The sequence below is a fragment of the Orycteropus afer genome, unplaced genomic scaffold, assembly GCF_000298275.1.
Source record: "Orycteropus afer afer isolate SDZICR_OR568_19922 unplaced genomic scaffold, OryAfe1.0 scaffold00477, whole genome shotgun sequence".
Lineage (NCBI taxonomy): Eukaryota > Metazoa > Chordata > Mammalia > Tubulidentata > Orycteropodidae > Orycteropus > Orycteropus afer.
In genome coordinates, this window is record NW_006922064.1 from 1,906,396 (window position 1) to 1,927,932 (window position 21,537).

The 21,537-nt window shown below is 37.6% G+C and overlaps 2 protein-coding genes across 2 annotated transcripts in view; one reads left to right on the forward strand and one right to left on the reverse strand.

Annotated features, from left to right (window-relative positions):
• The window catches only part of LOC103209127 (histone PARylation factor 1), a 44,916-nt gene extending 37,608 nt beyond the window's left edge, over positions 1–7,308 (forward strand). The window contains exons 7-8 of the mRNA XM_042782825.1: positions 4,197–4,369; positions 7,177–7,308. Of these exons, the coding sequence (XP_042638759.1) occupies positions 4,197–4,369; positions 7,177–7,308 (305 nt within the window). The remainder of the gene's footprint in view (positions 1–4,196; positions 4,370–7,176) is intronic.
• Positions 7,309–16,848: 9,540 nt separating this feature from the next.
• The window catches only part of CLCN3 (chloride voltage-gated channel 3), a 148,815-nt gene continuing 144,126 nt past the window's right edge, over positions 16,849–21,537 (reverse strand). The window contains exons 12-13 of the mRNA XM_007954903.2: positions 18,774–18,849; positions 16,849–17,007 (exon numbers count right to left, since the gene is read on the reverse strand). Of these exons, the coding sequence (XP_007953094.1) occupies positions 16,849–17,007; positions 18,774–18,849 (235 nt within the window). The remainder of the gene's footprint in view (positions 17,008–18,773; positions 18,850–21,537) is intronic.

A 21,537-nucleotide genomic window follows, 5' to 3' on the forward strand; every position in this document is an offset into this window, starting at 1 on the left:
GTCAGAAGGGACCATTCCCTGGAGAAGGATGTCATGCTTGGTAGGGTGGAGGATCGACGAAAGAGGGGGAGGCCTTCAACGAGATGGATTGACAGGGTGGCTGAGATGATGGGCTCAAGTATAGCAGGGATTGTGTTTCATTCTGCTGTGCATGGGGTCGCTATGAGTCGGAAACAACTCGCCGGCACTTAACAGCAACAATGTTGTTGTTGTTTTTAGTTGCTGTCATCTCCAACTTATAGTGACCCTGTGCACAGCAGAACGAAACACCACTGGTCCTGAGTTAGCTCCATGATTCTTGCTATACTTGAGCCCACTGCTGCTGCCATTGTGTCAGTCCATCTCATTCAGGGCCCTCCCCTCTTTCGTCAACCCTTTTCCTACCAAGCATGACATCCTTTTCTTTATTAAGGCCAAGAACTGAAGTAAATGGATAAGGGTCTTGGAGGCTGTTTTTCACTTGTGTGTGGCTCTATATTTAGGCAGGGGCCTGAGGTAGGCAGGCCAGAGCTTGGAGGCTGCTTTTCACTTGGGTGTGGCTCTATATTAAGGCCAGGACCTGAGGTAGGCAGCCCTTGGGCTTGGAGGCTGCTTTTTGCTTGGGTGTGGCTCTATATTAAGGTAGGCAGGTGCAGAGGGTTTAGGAACAAATAAGGGAGATGAACTTGTCTGTCACTTTGTCATCCTGTGGTAGCTTACATGTTGCTGTGAGGCTTGAAGCTATGCCACCACGTTGCAAAATGCCAGCACCGTTATCCACAGTAGAGAGGTTTCAGTGAAGCTTCTGAGGTTAGACAGATTCGGAAGAAGGAAGAAGCTATCCATTTGTCAAAGAATTGGCCAGTGAAAACCTTATGAATAGCAGTGAAACACTGCCTGATATATTACTGGAAAACTTTATGAACAGCCCCAAAACATTGTCTGAAATAGTGACAGAGGATGAACCCATCAGTTTGGAAGGCACTCAAAATTTGACTGTAAGAGCTGACTCCTCAGAGTAGAGATGACCTTAACAATATGGATAGAGTAAATCTTTTGGGACCTCCATTGGCTGCTGTGGCACGACTCAAAAAGACTAGAAACAGATGTGTAAACATCCATTAATGGGAACACGAAATGTATGAAGTATGAACTAGGAAAATTGGAAGTTGTAAAAAAAGGAAGAGAATGCATAAAGATCAATATCCTAGGCATTGAAAGGCTGAAATGGACTGGTTTTGGCCATTTTGAATCAGACAACCATACGATCTACTATGCCAGGAATGACAAATTGAAGAGGAATGGTGTGGCATTCATTGCCACAAAGAGTGTTTCAAGATCTGCCCTGAAGTACAACACTGTCAGTGATAGGATAATATCCATATGCCTACAAGGAAGACCAGTTAATACTACTCTTACCCAAATTTACACACCAAATAAGAGTTTGTTTTTTGGTTTGGTCGGTCCATCCAATAAATAGCTTTACAGTGGATGGAGAAAAGATTGAAGTTGCTGAGGTTTTCATATTACTTGGCTCTACAATCAACACCAGTGGAAGCAGCAGTCAAGACATCAGACGACATACTGCATTGGGCAAATCTGCTGCAAAGGATGTCTTTCAAGTGATGAAAAGCAAGGACATCTCCTTGAAGACTAAGGTGTACCTAACCCAAGCCATGGTATTTTCAGTCGCCTCTTATGCATGTGAGAGCTGAACAATGATAGAAAGACTGATGCTTTTGAGTTGTGGTGCTGGAGAAGAATGCTAAGAGTACCATGGTCTGCTAAAAGGATTAACAAATCTGTCCTGGAGGAAGTGCAGCCTGAATGCTTCTTGGAAGTGAGAATGGCTAGACTTCGTCTCACCTACATTGGTCATGTTGTCAGAAGGAACCATTCTCTGGAAAAGGATATCATACCTGGTAAAGTGGGGGGTCAATGAAGAAGGGAAAGGTCCTCAATAAGATGGATAGACACAGTGGCTGCAGTGATGGGCTCAGGTATAGCAAGGATCATGAGGCTGGCACAGGACCGGGCAGTGTTCTGCTGTGCATGGGGTCTCTGTGAGTTTAAGATAACTCACCGGCACCTAACAACAACAACAGGAAAAGAGATTTTTGGAGGAAGCCTGATCTGTTTTCTTGAAATGATTGGCACTGGTTTTTCTGAAGAAGGAAGAAGGAAGGTTATGAAACTAATATAAAATTATTTTAACTTTTTAAAAAGTTTCAAACCAATAAATGGATCACTGCTAGCTCTGGCGGTACAGTGCCTAGGTTGTACGCTGCCTAAGGCATCTGACTACTAACCAGAAGGTTGGTGGTTCAAACCTACCAACCACTGCATGGAAGGAAGATGGGGCAGTCTACTTCCGTAAATATTTACTGCCTTGGAAACCCAATGGGGGCTGCTATGAGTCAGAATTGATTGATGGCAGTGGGTTTGGTTCTTTGGTTTTATTGATAGGAATATAGATGATTAAGTATTGTCATTTATCTGATGTGATAATGACCTACCAAAGTAGGAAAAAGGAACAAAACACAATTTGTAACGTCACATATAGTGTGCATTCTATATGGGTATCATGACTGAATCAATCAAATGATACATGTAATCTGAGGTTAAAAGCCGTAATATTTCTTTACCCCCTTGAAAACAGTATACCATAGTGACACAGTGATGAAATGGTCAGCTACTAACTAACAGGTGGTGGTTCAAACCCATCAGCCATTCCACAGGAGAAAGATGAGACAATCTGTTTCTGTAAGGATTACAGCCTTGAAAACCCTATGGAGAAGTTCTGCTCTATCCTACAGGGTCTCTGAGTCAGCATCAACTAGACAGCAATGGGAGACAGATAGATATTATATTGTTAGATAGTATCAGGATAAGTGTGCTTCATATAACTCATAATCATGTTTCGTTCCTAAGTATGATTGTTAATGCTTTAACCAATCTACCTCTTTCTCAAAATAGCAGCCATCTTGTTTAGGAATGTATTTTGTTGGTTAATGGATTATCCTCTGGGAAGTATTATTTTAAAAAAAAAAACTCAGATATTGTTCAGAATCTTCATCTTCATCTATCCTGAGGTCTGATTCACACTGACATGCAGAAAGAAGTGAAGGAAAAAATGTTGAAATCTGAACATTTTAAGTCACTGACTTTTCTTCTTCAGATGAGCATTTATTAGAAATCTCCTTTATGTTATATATTAAAAAAAGTGGCACAGTAGTGGCAGTGTGGGGTGTAGGGAGTTTGACCCACTGCTGTGTGGGTAAGGGCAGGGGTTGCCGCCCCACTAGTCACTGGGAGATGGTGCAAAATAAGGTGGAAGATCCCATCTCTCGGGTTGCTGATCACTGATGTGGGTGCTGGTACAGTTTAGGGTGAGCGAAGCTGGTGGTTTGGTTCCTACTTGTAATAATTCAAAATGGCTGTACTGTGCTGTCCCAGTTGGCATATCATTCCATATGCCTTCTTGTTTGCTGTTTTCATTCAGTCTCTTCTTCTAATCAGTATTTAATCTACTTCTTTATCCTTTCAAGTTCTGGGTTTCAGGATTGTCATCCATAGTTATTTCACTTGGTTTCTGAAGTTTTTGTTGTAAAAGGTCTGGATAGTGTATCTGCCTAGTCTGCCATCTTAGATCCTCCAAGATTTTAAAAAATCCAGCTCCTAATGGAGTGTGTGAACCAGCCCAGAGGTCAGCACACTTTTGCTATACAGGGCCAGACGGTAAATGGTGTGCTTTTCAAGCCATGTAGGGTCTCTGTCATACAGCCTGTGTGTGTGTGTGTGTGTGTGTGCTTTCCCAAGCATTTAAAAATGAGAAAACCTTGTTAGCTTGATGACAGTTCAAATACAGGAGGTGGGTGGGCGTTTGGCCTATGGGAGTAGTTTGCCATGACCTGTGGCCTAGCCTATTGAAAATCTTTGAAAGCTCTCAGTAAATCATTGCAACTAAATCCACTGTGTAGTCACATTTTGTAGGTAATAAAAGAAATCTTTTTTGTTAAGCGATTTTTATACTTGAACCCTTTTTCTCCTTAGAGAAAAACTGTAAAACTGCCATTTTAGATTATAGTGCTGCAGATTACCACCAAAGGCAAAATTAATACTAGCAAAAAAGCCATATGATGAAAGACCCAATTTACAGTCTTTTTTACCTTTGAAGATGGACTTAGGTAACCTTTTTTATCATTGATTTCTTTCAGCTGACCTCAAGAGAATTTGCAAGACAATTGTTGAGGCACCAAGTGATGAGGAGCGGCTGAAGGCATTTGCTCCCATTCAGGAAATGATGACTTTTGTGCAGTTTGCCAATGATGAGTGTGATTATGGCATGGGGCTTGAGTTAGGAATGGACCTCTTTTGCTATGGTTCACACGTGAGTAAAAAAATATCTCCACCTCTCAGTCACCATCAACCCCCTCCCCTGCCCCCACAACACACATCCACGCTCAAGCATGTCTGTTTGTATCCCCAAGTTCAAGCATAAGTAGTATATGAATGCAGCTTATATTTCAGAATGAACTTTTTAAAGTGATTTAAACAGCTGTTTTAAGAACATATTTTATTTGAAATTCATTTTGTTTTCCTGCAAAAGTGAGAAACCAAGATTATTTGCCTTTAGGTTTACATAAAAGTGGTAGGGATGTGCCCTTTGGTTTTATGTTTGAGTGTGGATATTCATCTGCATATGTACATACGCCTTTCCTCTGGCACCATTTCTTTTTCCTTTATAGTGGGAAACTTGTTATTGTGTTTGAATCTTAGATGAAGAACAAATACTATTTTAAATATGCTTTACATTACTAAAAATGATCATTTTATTCTTGTTTGCTCATTAAATAGGAAAATTTTTACTATTTAATTGGTGTTTGATAGCAGGGATCGTTCAGTGGTAGAAATCTTGCCTTCCATTCAGGACACCAGGGTTAGATTCCTGGCCAGCACCTGTCATGTGCAGCCACCACCCGTCTGTCCATGGAGGCTTGTATGTTGCTGTGATGCTGAACAGGTTTCACTGGAGTGTCCAGGCTAAGACAGACTAGGAAGAAAGGCCTGTGGATCTACTTCCAAAAATCAGCAATGAAAACCCTGTGGACCACAGTGATCCTATCTCTTTATGCAGCAAAAACAACAGCAAATCAGTGTTTCCTCAACTGCAGTTGCCTCAAGATCAGAGAGGTAGGAAGGTATAATGGCTGTAACATGCCTCTGGGGCTACAATGCTTTGTGTTAACAGTGTGAGATAGGGCAGTTTTTTCCAACACCTTTGTATCTGTTTCCTTATTGTAAAATATATCCTTTGCACATGCTCACAAATATACCCATACTATTTAATTCTCATTTTACCTATGACACAACCGAGGAGAGAGGTAAAGCATCTTGCTCAAGTTGACACACAGGCTCTCTGGTTCCACAGTTAGTGTCTAAACCAGTAATTCTGAAATTTTAAAGAGCACATGAATCACCTGGAGGTACTGTTAAGATGCAGACCCTTTCAACAGGCTGGGGTGGGGCCTAGGACTCTGCATTTCTTATTTCCTGTGATAGTAATGCTGCTGTCTTATAGACAGACCACTTTGAGTAGCAAGACTAAACCAATGGCTCTCTAACTTTAGTGGGCATCAGTTTCACCTGGAGAGCTTGCTGAACCACACATTGCTCTGCCTCACCTCCAGAGTCTGATTCAGGCCTGGAGTGGGGCCTGCAAATTTAATTTCTAAAACATTCCCAGGTGAGAGCCTCTTGCTCTGTCTCTTCCTTCCCATTACTCTCTTCCCTCTTCCTCTCCTTTTCTCTACTTCTTTCTTTTCCTGCCCTTTTTTCTTTCTCTTCCTCTCCTCTCTCCTTTTTCCTCTCTTCCTGTTTTTCTTCTATTTTCTCATATATTCACCTGCTCCCTCTTCTCTTTCATTGCCAACTGGTAAGTCATACCCAACATAATCATGATTATCTATTTTAACGAGAAAAACTTAAGACTCACTGGATTCCTACCTCAAAGAAAATTTCTAAGCTTTCAGAAAAACTTTTCACTCGAAGATAAAGGACAATTTACTAACAGCAAAAGAGGAATTGATGCTGTTTTTAGCTGCACTTCCTAAAGTTGCAGAGAGTTAGTTAAAAATATTAAAATTCCCAGACCCTCCCAGGTAAGGTTGATGCCATGGGTCTGGCGACAATTTGAGAACCTTGCTTTAAACCCTATTATACTTTTTTTAGGAGCTCTGGTAGCATAGTGCCTAAGGCACTTGACTGCTAACCAGAAGGCTGGCGGTTCAAACCCACCAGCCACTCCTCGGAAGGAAGGCTGGGCAATCTACTTCCATAGTGATACCCAAGGAGGGCTCACTGAGTTGGAACCAACTCGACGGCACATAACAACGGCAACATACTTTTTTTGCTTATCTTATATATGGTTATTGTCAGTAAAAATAATCAAAATATTAAATAGCCAGTATGACAGCCATACTGTAAGGACCCAGCTATAAATACGTAGAGCCACACAGTGTGAACCAGCTGAGTAGCAAACTTGATTGTTGTGAGGGTTAAATGAGATAAAGTATAAGAATGTATTAAAAAGGTTTAGCACAGTACTTCCCAAATAGTTCTATACTAAATAAATATTATTACCAACAAAATACAGTATTGCCAGTTAATAGCAGTAGTCTAAATTGCTTGATAAATAAACCTAAGGCATTGGCTGGTAACAGGGACAGGGATTATGGAGAGAGAGAGAGAGAGAGAGAGAAAGATGAAATTTGGGAAGAAAGGGGAATATGATTTGAAAACTCAGTCAGCATTGTGACAATATCAATAAGGACAATAAAGTTTAAAATCGTAATTGGTGGGGATAATGAAGTGAAGGAAAAAGCATTTGAGGGCATAATTTAGGGGCAAACAAGATTGATTTTGATAAATCGTGTTTCAGGGAAGCTTAATATTTAACTTTGTTTTCTTCTAAATTGTCTTCAAAATATGCCAGTAGTCTTGCAGCAGTATAAGACTGCCTCTTGGACAGGATGTCAGGTGACTATCCCCAGATTCACCGTTCCTAGTCAAGAGAGAGTAGCAAAAGGGATTTTAGAAGTAGGCTTGTTAAATAAGTGCTTTTGCAAGGTATTTTTCTGCTGCTGACTAGGCATTTACTGTTTTCTCTGCTTACTGTTACATTCTTCTGTTTTTCAGTATTTTCATAAAGTTGCTGGCCAGCTTTTACCTCTTGCATATAACCTGTTGAAGAGAAATCTGTTTGCAGAAATTATTGAAGATCATCTGGCAAACAGAAGTAAAGAAAGTATAGACCAACTTGCAGCATGAGTAAGAGATGGCTTTGGTGTATATTTTAAAGTTTGTTTTTTTTTTAATGTGCAAATAAATGGCTATTATATCATCCAAATGATGAGACCCTAATCACATTTTGGAAAACAACTAGTCATGTCAGGGAAAGTTGCTGCCTAATACCAGTGGCTAACCAGAGTGTCCTCTCCTCCCCAGGAGCCCTGCTTCAGTATTTAATATATGGGCAAGTAATCATTTCTTGCCTCTGAAAACTCACTGCCATTAAATCGGATCTGACTCATAGACCCCTCCTTGGGTTTCCAAGACGGTATCTCTATGGAAGTAGATTGCCCATCCTTTCTTCTGAGAAGTAGCTAGCTGGTAGGTTTGAACCGCCAGCCTTCTGGTTAGCAGTATCCTCTCCTCCCCGGGAGCCCTGCTTCAGTATTTACTATATGGGCAAGTAATCACTACGTCACCAGAACTCCCTTGCCTCTGAGTCTTGAGTTCATAGTAACTTCAGCTTTAAGGACTGGGTAGGCAAGTAGCACTCAAGGGAAGTACACCTAGAAGGAAACTGATACCAGACGCTGTATCTAGCAGTCTCCCAGAGCGCCTCACCCCACCCCATCAGAACTGCATTTTAGCAGTTTAGCAGTATTCTCTGGTGATTCATATGTACTCTTGTAACAGTCATTATCCCATCAGACATAGTCTTTAAAAATTTTCTCCTTTGACTCAGTCTTTATTTACTAATCACCACAGAATAGTATCTTGATATAGTATTAGCACTGATATAATATTAATATACTTTTAGTCTACTACAGTATACTACTAACCAGTATACGACTTTTTTTGGATGTTAAAGTTTTCCACTGCAAATTATTTCACTGAATTTCAAGTTCAAATCTGTGGACGTTTGTGTTTTCCCAAGTTTCAGTCTTCTTTAACCTAGGAGTTAAAATTTACTTCAGCTTAAAAACAGAAAGCAAACTACAAAATAACAAACTTTGTGCTAAGGAGCCTGTAAGCTTTTTCCCCTACAGCAGAAAAGCCCTCAAGTCATCTAGTTTAACCTCCACATTTTGTAGAAGATTGACTTTGTGTACCCAAAGAACTTTTGTTGAACAGCCAGTAGTTTTCCAGACTTTTTACTGTGTCAGTTGTCTCTTTAAAGCAGATTTGAGGTATTCTTTACAAAGAAGAGAGAGATGGATTGAATGGATGGATGGATGGATGGATGGGAGGGGCAAGGAAGAGAAGAAGGGACAGGAAGGACAGATGAATGGGTGGTAGTAGGTTTTTTTTGTAAAGTGCAGATAGCAGCAGGGCTCATTGTGGAGCTCATATATATGGTATGAGTACACTGTTACAATGAAATACTTATAGTTAGGATTTTACTATGACTACATCTTCTCTTCCCAGTTAAGCTGTAAGCTTTTTAAGGGCATGTATTTTATGGATATGAGCTCCCTCAGTAACACAGACCTCTGAGTGTGTATGCAAGTGTTTGTTGAATAAAATTACCATATCCTATGACCCTGTTGTTGTTATGTGCCGTCAAGTCTTCCCCGACTCATAGGGACCCCTCCTTGGGTTTCCGAGGCAGTATCACTACGGAAGTAGATTGACCCATCTTCCTTCCGAGGAGTGGCTGGTGGGTTTGAACCACCAGCTTCTGGTTAGCAGTCAAGTGCCTTAGGCACTACGCTACCAGAGCCCTAAGTACCAGAAACAAACAAACTAGTAAGAGTTGAGAAATTATTTTGATGAGTTAGGGATTCTTGACTTTTCAGACAAGAGTATCATCTGGGATCACTAATCCTCTCTGCTGTAGCCTAAACGTATCTGTTCCCCTTCTGCCTCTTCTGGCCCATTCTGCTTTTGTGGGCAGATTCTTTTCACAAAGGGGCATATTTTTGTGTAATATCTTAAAACAAAACTGAAAAAGATCTTTTGAGTTCTGATGATGGGGAGGTCAGAGGTTTTAAGGAGCTGCCATATTTCAGTTATATAAACAGCTACAGATTCTGCATTCATCTGAACTATTGTTTTATACTAAAATGTTACAGTAATAATTGCCTCATCCATCTTTTGATTAAAAACAGTGACCAGATCACATTGGTCTTAAATAATCTAATATTTTAGAAGCTCTTGTGCTTTTTTCCTCAGACTCTTCAGTTTCTAAGGTATCACTTACCTATTTCTAAATACTGTCCCCAAAACATATATCCTTTAAAGATTAACCATCCAAAGAAACTCAAGTATCTTTCATGAAACTGAGGTTTGCTTAGCTAGAAATACTAGATTCATTTAATTTTGCCACTTGATAATCCATGAGTTCCAAAATACATGCAGCTTGTAAGATATTTTTATGTGCCTTCTTGTAATAATTAATATGGATTCCTGTTCTTCTCAAGGAACAAAGAGGACAAAAAGAGTCAGCTTTTCATCCCTTCCTTATACAAACCTAAACACAAATGGGTACCTTCAGAAAACAGTCTATCAGAGCAAGACAGAAACTGGAGACAAATGCCAAGAATGTGACAGTTATAATCTGGATACTGTAGTAGTGAATAGGGGCTTTCTGAAGACAAGCCTTATTACGTAACATTAAAAAAAAAATTTCAGTCTCAAAGTTCAACTAGTGTTAGAGAGCTGTTAACATTACTAATTACTGGGCATTTTTCATTAAAGATTATTCCAAGGTCCTATGCTAGGGAGCTTTGGTGGCATAATGCCTAAGGCATTTATCTTTAATAAACATAAATAATAATGTAATTTTCACTATTTTTACAGTGCCTAAGGTATCTGACTGCTAACCAGAAGGCTGGCGGTTCAAACCCACCAGCCACTCTTTGGAAGGCAGATTAGGCAGTCTACTTCCATAGAGCTACTGCCTTGGAAAGAAACCCAAGGAGGGGTTGCTATGAATCAGAACCAACTGAATGGTATTGAGTTTGGTTTTGGTTTTTTATGCTACAATACCAAACCTTCCCTTCTTACCCTTCTCTTCACTAAAGGCATTCTTTTTAAACTTAGTTTAGCAAGTATTTTTGTCTACTTTTGATCTGGCCACTCCATCTAGGCTCTTACATGAATGAAGCATTTTGACCCAATTAGGATTTAACAAAAAAACCATTAGCCAACTCAAATTTAGCTAAGCTCACCACTTGAAGATCAAAGCTTTTCTATATAACCTTTCAAAAATGTATGTAAAATAATACACCCTAAGAAAAAGGAAAGCTGTAAAACTTTATCCAGGAGATAGAACCCACTTCTCAGTAATGACCTAAGACCCACATTTACTGGCTTTAATGTCATTCTGTTTAAAGTACTCCTGTTATGATTTTTATTAATTTCAATATCTATCTAAATAATCCTTCCAGTACTTCCTTACTTAATTCTTTTCCAGTGATCTAGTCCGTTGCTTGTTTTTGTAAGTATTTATGGGAGCACAGCCAGCAGTTGTGGCAAAGGTTGTATAGCCCACAAAACTTGAAATATACATCTGCTGTTGACAAACAGTCTGCTGACCCCTCATCTAGACACTATCCTACTTCAGCCCCCAACTCCCCAGGACAGACCAATGAAAATCCTCATCATAACATCATAACATCATAATACATCTATGATACTTCATCTAGCACCCCAACCCAGTAATTCTTCAACCCCACCATATCCTACAAATCAGTGATCATTTTTACTATTCAGCTACTTTATATTCTTGCTTCCTTCTTCATCCAGCCCTTAGATTCTGTTCTCCATTATTTATAATCACTTCCATGTACTTAACTCCATTGCCTTTCTCTTTGTGTGTGTACTTATCAGTTATAACCTTAAGCCTGATGGAAAAAACCTTTCTTAAATCTGCTCAGTAATAAGTGGCTGGAGAAAAAAATACAGCCATGGAGACCAGTGTCATTTAACCTCAAGTTGGCTATGCTCCTGCCTATTGATCCTACTAGTTTCTTATCTTTCTGCAGACCTCCTCCCCCATCCTGTTTATTTCACTGAGAAAATAGAAACATTCAAAGTAATTTCCACAAAATTTCACATCTATCAACTACGCACTTTACTCTGCCTTTCTCCATTTTGATGAATGTTGCTTAACGTCCCACAAGTTGACCTAGACCCAGTCCCCTCTTGCCTACACAAGGACAGTGCTCTCTCTCGGGTCACCAGTTTCCTCTCTTGAGAATTCTCATCACTAACAATAACAAAAAGGCTATAATATTCTACATCTTAAAATAAAAACCTTGAACCCATATTCCTTTTCCAGAAAGCCTATAGAATAATTGTCTATGCTAATTATTTCCAATTCCTCTCCTTCTAATATATCTTGAACCCACTTCAGTCAGGGTTTTTTATGCCACCATTCCACTGAACCTGTTCTGATCAAAGATATCAGTTATCTCCACATTAGCCAATTTCCAGTTCTCACTTCATCTATCAACAACATCTAACATGAAAGTATTACTCACCTGGTTTAGGGGCCTACCCTACCCTTAATGGCTACCTCACTGCTGCTCCCTGTGCCCCTTGCTGACTCATTGCCCCAAATCTAAACGTAAATATGCATCAGTGCTCAGTCCTTGTCCCTCTTCTCTGTCTACACTTACGGTAATCAATCCCATAATGATCTCATCTTGAATGATCACCGCCTGTGTTTAATCTCTCCAGCTGGACCTTTTGCCTAAATTCCAGTTCAAATATAAAGCTGCCTGACACCTCCACTTGGATGCTCTTTAAAGGAATTTAAAACTTAATGTCTTAAACCTATATTCTTCTGTATACTACCTCCCACGCCCCAACCAAATCTATTCCTAAAGTCTTCCCCAACTCGATGGCCATTGTAGTTATTCAGGTCAAAAACCTTGGTGTCATCTTTGACTCCTCTCTTATCACACCCCACATTAGTAAATCCTGTCTACTCCACCTTTAAAATGTCTAGACTCTACCAATTTCAGCCGGGTTCAAGCCTCTATCTTATTTCACCTGGATTATTCCAAGAGCCTTCTAATTGGTCTTCCTGCTTCCATTTCTGTCTATAGAAACCTTGTAGTGTTTCTAACTCAGAAATCAGATCACATTAAATCACTTTTCTTCCTCACTGGTTTCCTATTTATTCAAAATAAAAGCCAAACCCCTATACTCCCAATCTCTCTTTTCTTTTCCCTCTCCAGCCACAGTGACCTACCATGCATATGCCATCTCAGGACCTTTGTATATATTTCCTCTTCTTGGAAGATTATTCTTACAGATAACCATACCATTCTCTCACTTTCTTTAGGTTTCTGCTCAAATCTCACCTTATCCCTAAGGCTTTCCCTGATTCACTATAAAAATGGCACACTTCTTCACATTACATTACTTTTTCTTTACTGGAAAGCTCCATTTTTGCCTGATTTATGTCTGTCTAGAATGGTATATGTGGCACATAGAAATAACTTTAAAAATTGCTAAGGTATTTATCACCATCTAATCTACTATACATTTATGTCTTTCCTTATTAGAATGTAAGCTTCAAGAACATAGAATAGTGCCGGGCACCCAGTAAGTTGCTCCTTAAGTATTTACTAAATGGACAAATAAATGAATAGTAAAGATCTCCTCTGGATTTTTTAGTAAAGTGTTTTCCTTTTCACTACCAGTGTATATTAGAAGACTACTGAAATTTTTTTTTAGCAATTCAGATGTTATTTTAGGCAGTTTTATTAGTAATTTTCCAAGTTTTTATTAAAAAACATGTCAATCATTTACTTTTCTCTTCATGCAAACAGCCTAAGATTACTAAAGCAGATAATTTACATGCTTTATAATAATTATATTTGAAATTTAAAAACAAAATATGTTTTGAAAGTGAACTAAAATTAAATCTTTCTGTAGACCCTGCACCTCTCACTGACAAAGGAGGGCTCTAACTATTGCTGGTTGTACGTATATCCTGACTCACTCGTGCCACTCTTGTGTTGTTCCTTGCTTGCAAAGTACAGAAATGGCTTTGTAACCTGAGGGAAGCTTTGTTATGAGTTGAATTGTGTCCAGCCAAAAAATGCCTTGTAAATCCTAACCTCTATGCATATTATAATCCCATTTGGCAATGTGTTGTCTTTATTATGTTAATGAGGCAGGATTAGTATAGGGCTTTTTTTGAGTCAATCTCCTGAGACATAAAAGAAATTTAAAAAGCCGACTAAGCTGAAATGGATCTTAAGATAGATGTCAAGACATATGGAGATCTCCAAGGAACCACCAAAGAAGCTGTAGAGACAAGGACCTTCCCCCAGAGCTGACAAAGAGAAAGCCTTCCCCCAGAGCCAGTGTCCTGAACTCGGACCTCTAGCCTCCTAAACTGTGAGAAGATAAATGTTTGTTAAAGCCATCCACTGGTGGTATTTCTGTTACAGCAGCACTGGAGAACTAAGATAAGCTTTATATAATCACTCCTTTTAGGCTGCCTGTGCCAGGCATATTGGCCTATACTGCATAGGGTAAAAGTGGGAGGACTGTTACAAATAGAATTCAAGGCCAAACCACACATTGTCATATAGATTTTAATACAGTTTGATTAACTCATCACAGTAATAATTTACTGTAATGATATGCAGCTTTACTACACTAATATAAGTAAAAACAGATAAATACAGTTCTAGGCAATGTCACAGATTAACAAACTAAGCATTCTTCATGAACCAAAACTGAAAACAATTATTGATAAGATGCTGACACCCTTGCCCATTCTCACCATACCGTCTTAAAAGCATACTCAAATAAGGTGCCACACTTATTATATTGGTTAATTAATTTGCCAGTTAGCCAGGCACGTGTATTTCATAGTCTTCACTATTTCACTGTTAGGTTAAAAAGGCAGACATACCTCAGTGTTATCAAAAACTGGGACAGTAATACCAAAGAAAACAATGCATTAAAAGTACGGCACTTTTCCTATATCCCAGCCATAAGACACATCATGAATAGATATTACACCAAAGAAGAAAATTAATGCTTTAATATCCACCCTAAAATATCAGTCCATTTCGCAGGATAGGCAATGAAAATAGGACATGAAATTAAAAAAAAAAAGGAAACATGGAAAATAAAATGCATGTGAAATTAATATATGGAGCTATCTGCATAAAAACTGGTTTGTCCTTTGAAAGCTCATAACTTAGAACAAGCAATTAAGTTACCCAATAGTCATGCCAAGGAGTTCTTACCCTAGCAGTGCCTACCTAAACAACAACAACAAAAAAAAAAAACCTCATTGCTATCCAGTTGATTGTGTCTTATAACAATCCCCTTTGGGTTTCTGAGGCGGTGAATCTTTATGGAAGTAGACTGCCCAGTCTTCCTTCCACGAAGTGGGCTGGTGGGTTTGAACCTTCTGGTTAGCGGTCACATGCCTTAGACACTACACCACCAGAGCTCCTAGTGCCTACGTAGCACATTGCAAATACACTTAAGACAAGATGGAGGAATACAAAATTATCATTTAGAAATTATTTGACTCTGGATGGCCAAAAAGAACTTTGAAGGGGCTATGAAGAAAACCTGACACCTGCCAAAGGGGTGATGTAATTACAACAAAATACTAATTTGAGGCAGACAGCACAGCTAAAAATATTTCAAGAAATTCTTAAATCTTGCTCAACTTTCTATTGTCATTCTAATATGGCTTCATGATCTTTAAATTTTCATGATCTTATGACCTGAAGTGATCTTTAGTTCTTACATAATATTATTAAGAACTAGAAAGTGAAGAATCACTTCCAAAATGTAAAAATAGTTTATTTCTTGTTGTTTGTCAGAAAATGCCTGTCTGCAAAAATTCCTTTTCCTGCCAAAGCTGAATCACAGACTATTTAGGACAGTCCTTTGAATATATTGCCTTGTTGATAGTGAATTAAGACCATAATTACGTCAGACATTTCCAAAAATAAAAATCCCAAACACACTCCAGGATATATTCAACCCATTTAGCAAAAATGTGCAATGTGGATACTCAAACCATCATAGAATACTTTAAGTATAGATTTGATCTACTTAAAGATTTAAGAGTTATGTTCAGATTAACTTTTAAATTTTTAACTACTACCTTTGTCATTCTATTAGTTGTATTTTTATCTTTTTTTTAAAAAAGGTTAACACTATTTAACTTTTGGTTTTAATTTGAAAAGTGATTTGTAGCATTTCAAGTTTCCAGTTAATGAGTCAAAATGGACAGATCAGAAGAGATAATCCAGGAGATGGCAGTGAAAGTTCAGAAAAAGGTTTATGTACACATTAGATCACAGAGAAATAACCACAACTTCTTTTTAAACCCTTGTTCCATTGTAAACTTTGTTCATATCTTCATATTTGTAAGTCTGAATTAGTCTATAAAAATCACATTAAAAAGGTAAAATTATTTAAGTGAGATAGTAACTGATCTGTATTTTATAAATTTTAATCCATAAAAATATAAATAAGAATGGTAAATTTTTAAGAAAAGAAATATACATTTAGTGCAAGTTATGAATTACATTTCTTCTTCAGTGTCAGCAGTAAAATATTTTGAGGAAAGAAAAAAAAAAATGACTGACCTAATTTCAAGAAAAAAAATTCCAGTGTTTTACATGCAGTACCAGACACGGCTATACAGAATACTTCCTTCTCTTTACTGTCAAAGCAGCATTTTGTTTCCTGATGCTGAACAGCACTTGTCTGTCATAGCAGTTTCAGAAATAGAAAATTTGCATAAGACCAGGTCACATTATCCATAAAGTCTGAGATGATGAAAAGAAAAAAAAAAATACTCTGTTTATCCTTTTATCCTTAAAAGTCAAGCTTCATTGTTGTTGGTTTTGAACCATAGCACACAAGCTGAGAGATTTCATTCATGTTTCCTACGAGATTTTATCTCTGACCAGCCTTTGTGGTGATACATGTGCACTGTTCCAAGCATTTAATGATGGTACAAACTACATGGTTAATGGCACAAGAAACACTCCCTTCCTGTGATGAAACCTCAGTAAAATCACAGTATATCTCAATATGAGAAAGGACTGCTTCAAAAGGGTACACCAGTTTAAAGAGGCTTTGTTACAGCTCAGGAAAAAGAGAAATAAAAGCTCTTCTGGAATGTAGAAAGGTAATGGTTAACTATACAATTCATGAGTTAAACAGAACAGTTTTGATTAAAAAAAGGGCAAGACCTTGCAGTCTTACAGATGGCTCAATTCAAAGTAATCCCTCCAGAAACAGGAAGTGATAACATGTCTTTGCAATATTGGAGTAACAGACTAGGTGCTCAAGAACTCCGATGTCATCTGCATCGAGGCTCAGCCTGCACCATCACGGCAAATCCTCAGCTGAATGCATCCAGTGCAGGACAGGAGGTGATTTGCTGCTCTTGGTTAGGCGGTGAAACACCTCTTTCCTCCTTTCCTCTCTCTCCTTTCCCTCCCCAAACAACTCCTTCATTCCACCAGCACTGTTTGCAAACCATGTTGCAAAAGTCCAGCTTCTTTATATATAGATATATATGCATGTATTTTTTTTTTTTAAGGAGAAAAAATAGTAGACGACTCCCTCAGGCTAAAGAGTTGTGCTATTCAACAAACGAACTTCCTCTTCTGTTTCCTCTCTCTCCTCATCTATGGGATTCAGTTGAACATTATTGAAGCGGGGTCTTGGTTTGCCGTCTGGGCCATATGACGGAGGATATCTTTTTTTGTTATAATGCCAAGGAGGCGTCTGAAAGGGATAAACAAGAAGATTGCTATTAAAATAAAAGGGTAATAAAAAAGCAAAGCTAAATCTACAGCTAATTCCTTTCTCTTGACAGGAATAGAGCAAAGCAAGCAGCTTGATTTTGTACTTTCAAACAATTATTTTATTGGCAAAGATAATAAATTATCCAGCAACCATCATTTGATATAAAAAGTATTATGGTCATTAATAGTATGATATCCTTTCTACTGAGACTCTTTGAGGACTGCATGCCTCATGGAAATACAGCTGTGTTGGTTAATGTATGCCAACAAAAAAAGTAACAAAAAAGCGGGAAGATGTATGAACAGGAAACGCTACTGATCTCCTTTGAGAAGGAAAATTCATTCCCATCATAACAGCAGTAAAATGGTGACCAAATCTCCTCAATATTCCACTTTTTATTTTTTAACCAAAATTAATCATTAAAACAGAAAACACCTTAAGGATTGCTAAATTATATGGAGAATCTTCATGAAAGCACAAACATTTGAGATAAAATGTAAAATGGTCAACACAGAACTTCAATCCCAAACTTAAGAACACTCAAGAATAAATCTAAAATGCAACTCAAGTTTCTAGTGTACTCATCAATGTTTTTATTTTTTGACTTTGGCCAAAAAAACATTATGATACAGTGCTTTTATGAGAGTCTTAGTTACTAATGCTTACATTAAAAGATAAGTAAACAATCAAAAAGCAGTCCTAAAAGATTGTTACAGGTGAAGCAGAAAGCAGAATGAATGAGCAGCTAGTGTATTATTTTGGTTAGTAGTTTTTAAAAAAAGGATGCATGAAACACTTGTGAAATATTAGCATACAACAGGAATACATAATCAGCTGTGTTCTTAAGCAAACTGGGACAAGTTGCATATATATGTATATATATATATATATATATATAGATACATAGAGATACATATATATATATATATATGAGACAATTGCTTGGCAAAATAATTTCAGGCATTAATTGCTAAAGCCAGACCATTTTTAAAAGATAATTCAAAATTTAACTTTAGTCATGAAAACACTAGGACATAAAGCCAGTAAAAACAAAACACATTCAACCCCAAAAGCTGCTTATAGCATTCTAAAAACATCATACGAAGGGGGTACACACATAATCTAAGTACAGTTTACTAATGAAATGACAGGACACAAAGTCTTGACTTTGAAGGTACACGGGATATAGCAGAAAAAGAACAAATGATCACAAATAGATATAACACATTACACTCTAGTTGGTGTGACCATTAAAAAGTCCTATGGGGTTTTTTTAGTTTTAAAACTAATCAGCAATTCTAACATTGCTAAAATTGTTCAAATCACCTATGAGCTTTAGATTTACCACAATACCACCACAGATCAGGAAATAGAAAAAGGGCTGGGAGATGGGGCAGACATATTTAACCAGTCAGGTGTCTTCTGAGACGGGTATACCCGCTACGGGAGATGGATTTCTCTTGTTTACTTTATGAATGTCCAATGATATTTTACTCATTCAACTACTAAGCTGTTTACAGTTTTTAAATTGTAACTAATGATTTTGCTTACTTTGTATGAATGGAATTTCAAACATAATCTAAATTTATCTTACAGAGACATTATCAGACACAAATGTAATTGGCTGCATAGTAGGATTTTTTTGTTGTTCAGCAGATATGTGGGAAAGAGCACTGAACAGTTCACAAGTTTCATGCTCCTGCCTTCTAAGGTGTCTAATGAGGAGATCTGATATATCTAATCACCAAGGGTTCCACGTGCTGCTTTAGTTGCTCGAGATGCTCTAATATGTTCTTCTTTGTGATGATCCCCAAGACAATCCTGAAACAGATCATGTTATGCTAATAACTGTGTGAGAAATTAAATTAAAAGAGGTTCCAATCATAATGATAGAGAAGGAGAGAAAAAAATAAAAACATGAACTATAAAAATGCTTTTATGAACTTTAAAAAAATAAAAAAACAAATGATTTGGAATCCTGGGTTCCTTTTGCATAAATTCTACTGACTTTGAAAAGAGGCACAATACTACTCAAATAGTGGGGGACATTGTTTTTTACATTAAAAATTAAAATATAAAGTTTATAAGGAAGATGACTACAAAGAAAAGTAAAAAACAGTGATGCATAGCTATAAGACCGCTTGACATTTTGAGTTTCAATTTCGTATATCCTTGCTGCTGTTATGTGCTGTCGAGTCGGACCCGACTCATAGCGACCCCTCCTTGGGTTTCTGAGGCAGTATCACTACAGAAGTAGATTGCCCCATCTTCCTTCTGAGGAGTGGCTGGTGGGTTTGAACCGCCAGCCTTCTGGTTAGCAGTCAAGTCCTTAGGCACTACGCTACCAGAGCTCCCTCATATATCCTAAGAGGGAAATATGTTTTTCTAATTTCTAAGATACCATAATGTAGCCATCATTTGGATTTACCTCAGCACTCAATAGAAGGAAAAGCTTAGCCTTTATTGTTTGTGAAGTGAATTGGACTTTACTGTTAACTGGGATTAAAATTAAGGCAATGTTAAGTAAATAAATAATGCTACAACAGAAACACTCCCTAGTTTTTTTTACAATGAATTCCACTTCTTAAAATATGCTAATAAAACATATTTATAAATAAGAGTCAAAACTGCATTATGCATATTTTAAAATAATGATAATTTCTTTGTTAATACATTGTTAAAACACCAAGGAAAGAGATGGATATGAATTTTTACAATGTGGACGCTTAAAGTAATCAAACTGGTTTTGATTATTAAGACAAATTCTGGTTACTGATTTTATACTGGAAGTCAATGAATTCAACTACCATGTGTGGCAACATAGACAATGAAAGTCAAAAATCTTAAAAGGCTTTAATCTTTAAATCCTAGAAACCCACTACCCCTTCAGAGTTCCTGGGCATTTCCCTGGTGAGATGATTAAGCCACTGTTCTCTGGTAAACTGCCTTTGGACATTATCACTTCTGGAATAATGTCACAAGGGATTTCAATTAGTCAAAGTAGTCTGGTCTCATGGATACGTCAATTATAAAATAGTTATTTGAGATTATGGGGATGTAGAGGGATGTGGATTGGAAAGCAGGGAATGGGAGAGGCAGAAGGAGGTTCCCCTGCTAATTTTTTCCTTCTTTTTGTTAAATAATGTATCAATTCTTAAGAATAGCAGTAAACAGAAAAGATCTTAGGGCAATCTCCCCCTCCAAAAAGCACAGAAACTGCACTAAATAAAATGAGCATTCAAGAGATACTCTCATTCAGTTCACTTAAATCTATGGTTGGAGTCAGGAAAAGTGAAAATGCTGACAATTAAATACAATCAACACTACTTTAATTCTTACTCATGTTCCTCCATCCAGTTATATGCAGTAACTAATTTAGGGTAATACTGTGAGCATTTATGTGCGTGTATGTGTGTGAACTCTGCCAGATCACAAGATCCACAATGAAGGAAATGACAAATTTGTAAAGTGTAGGTGGCAAATTTAGAGCTTTCCAAAGTAATCTTTGTATTTACAAAGTCATAGCCATAAAAGGAGAATTATACACAGTTCTTCTCTTTAGCTAATGAAGAATGATTTGAAAATGATAAGGCCAGGTTCAGTACTAATTTATTAATTTGGGGGAGCAGACGGACAACCAATGTTAAATGTGACTCATCCAAAAAATAATTTACGGTTTTCTTTTGAACTAACACGTAATGATGTAATCTAGCATTTTCCCAAAGTACATCCCCCAAGAAACACTAGTACCATGAGATCACCCCACCACAACCATCAAAAAGTTGTATGTTCAAAGAAGTTTTGAAAACTACTTTTTATTATTATTCCCTTTCAAGAAATAATAAAAAATATTAATTAACATTTTTTAAAGTTGTAAGAAGTTCCACAGTAAAGTAATCCAGTACTCGCCTAATTTAGATGGTCCAGAACTCTGAGTAACACCTATTAATATCCTACTAGTTTACAAAACTAAAGTTTTGAGAAATTCTGCCAAATTAAAATATAAAATGTTAGAAGTCAATAATTCATAATTTTATAGACACATTCCTCCCTCACTATTCTTTTTTTCTCCTTGCGTGTAAGAGTCTAGATTTGTTGTTTCTCTTCCCCAAGAAAATTATTTTCTACTTCTAAGGATCTGGTAATAAACTGTAACACGTTGACAGATATTCAGAACTTCATACTTGCCAATAAAAACCGGGAGAGATGATTTCTTCTCTGGGCTTAAGTCATTTAACTTAAAATAAAAATAAAACATCCTTCCTTACATAAGGAGCCCTGGTGTTGCAACAGTTAAGTGTTCAGCTGCTAACCGAAAGTCTGGCAGTTTGAACTGACCCAGCAACACTTAAGAAAGAAGACTTGGCAATCTGCTTCCATAAAGATTACCCTATGGGGCAGTCCTACTCTGTCAGATGGGGTTGCTATAGGTTTGAATTGACTCGATAGCACCAAACAACAACTTCCTTTCTATACATCAAAGGAAATAAAATCCCAGAGGTCATCTCT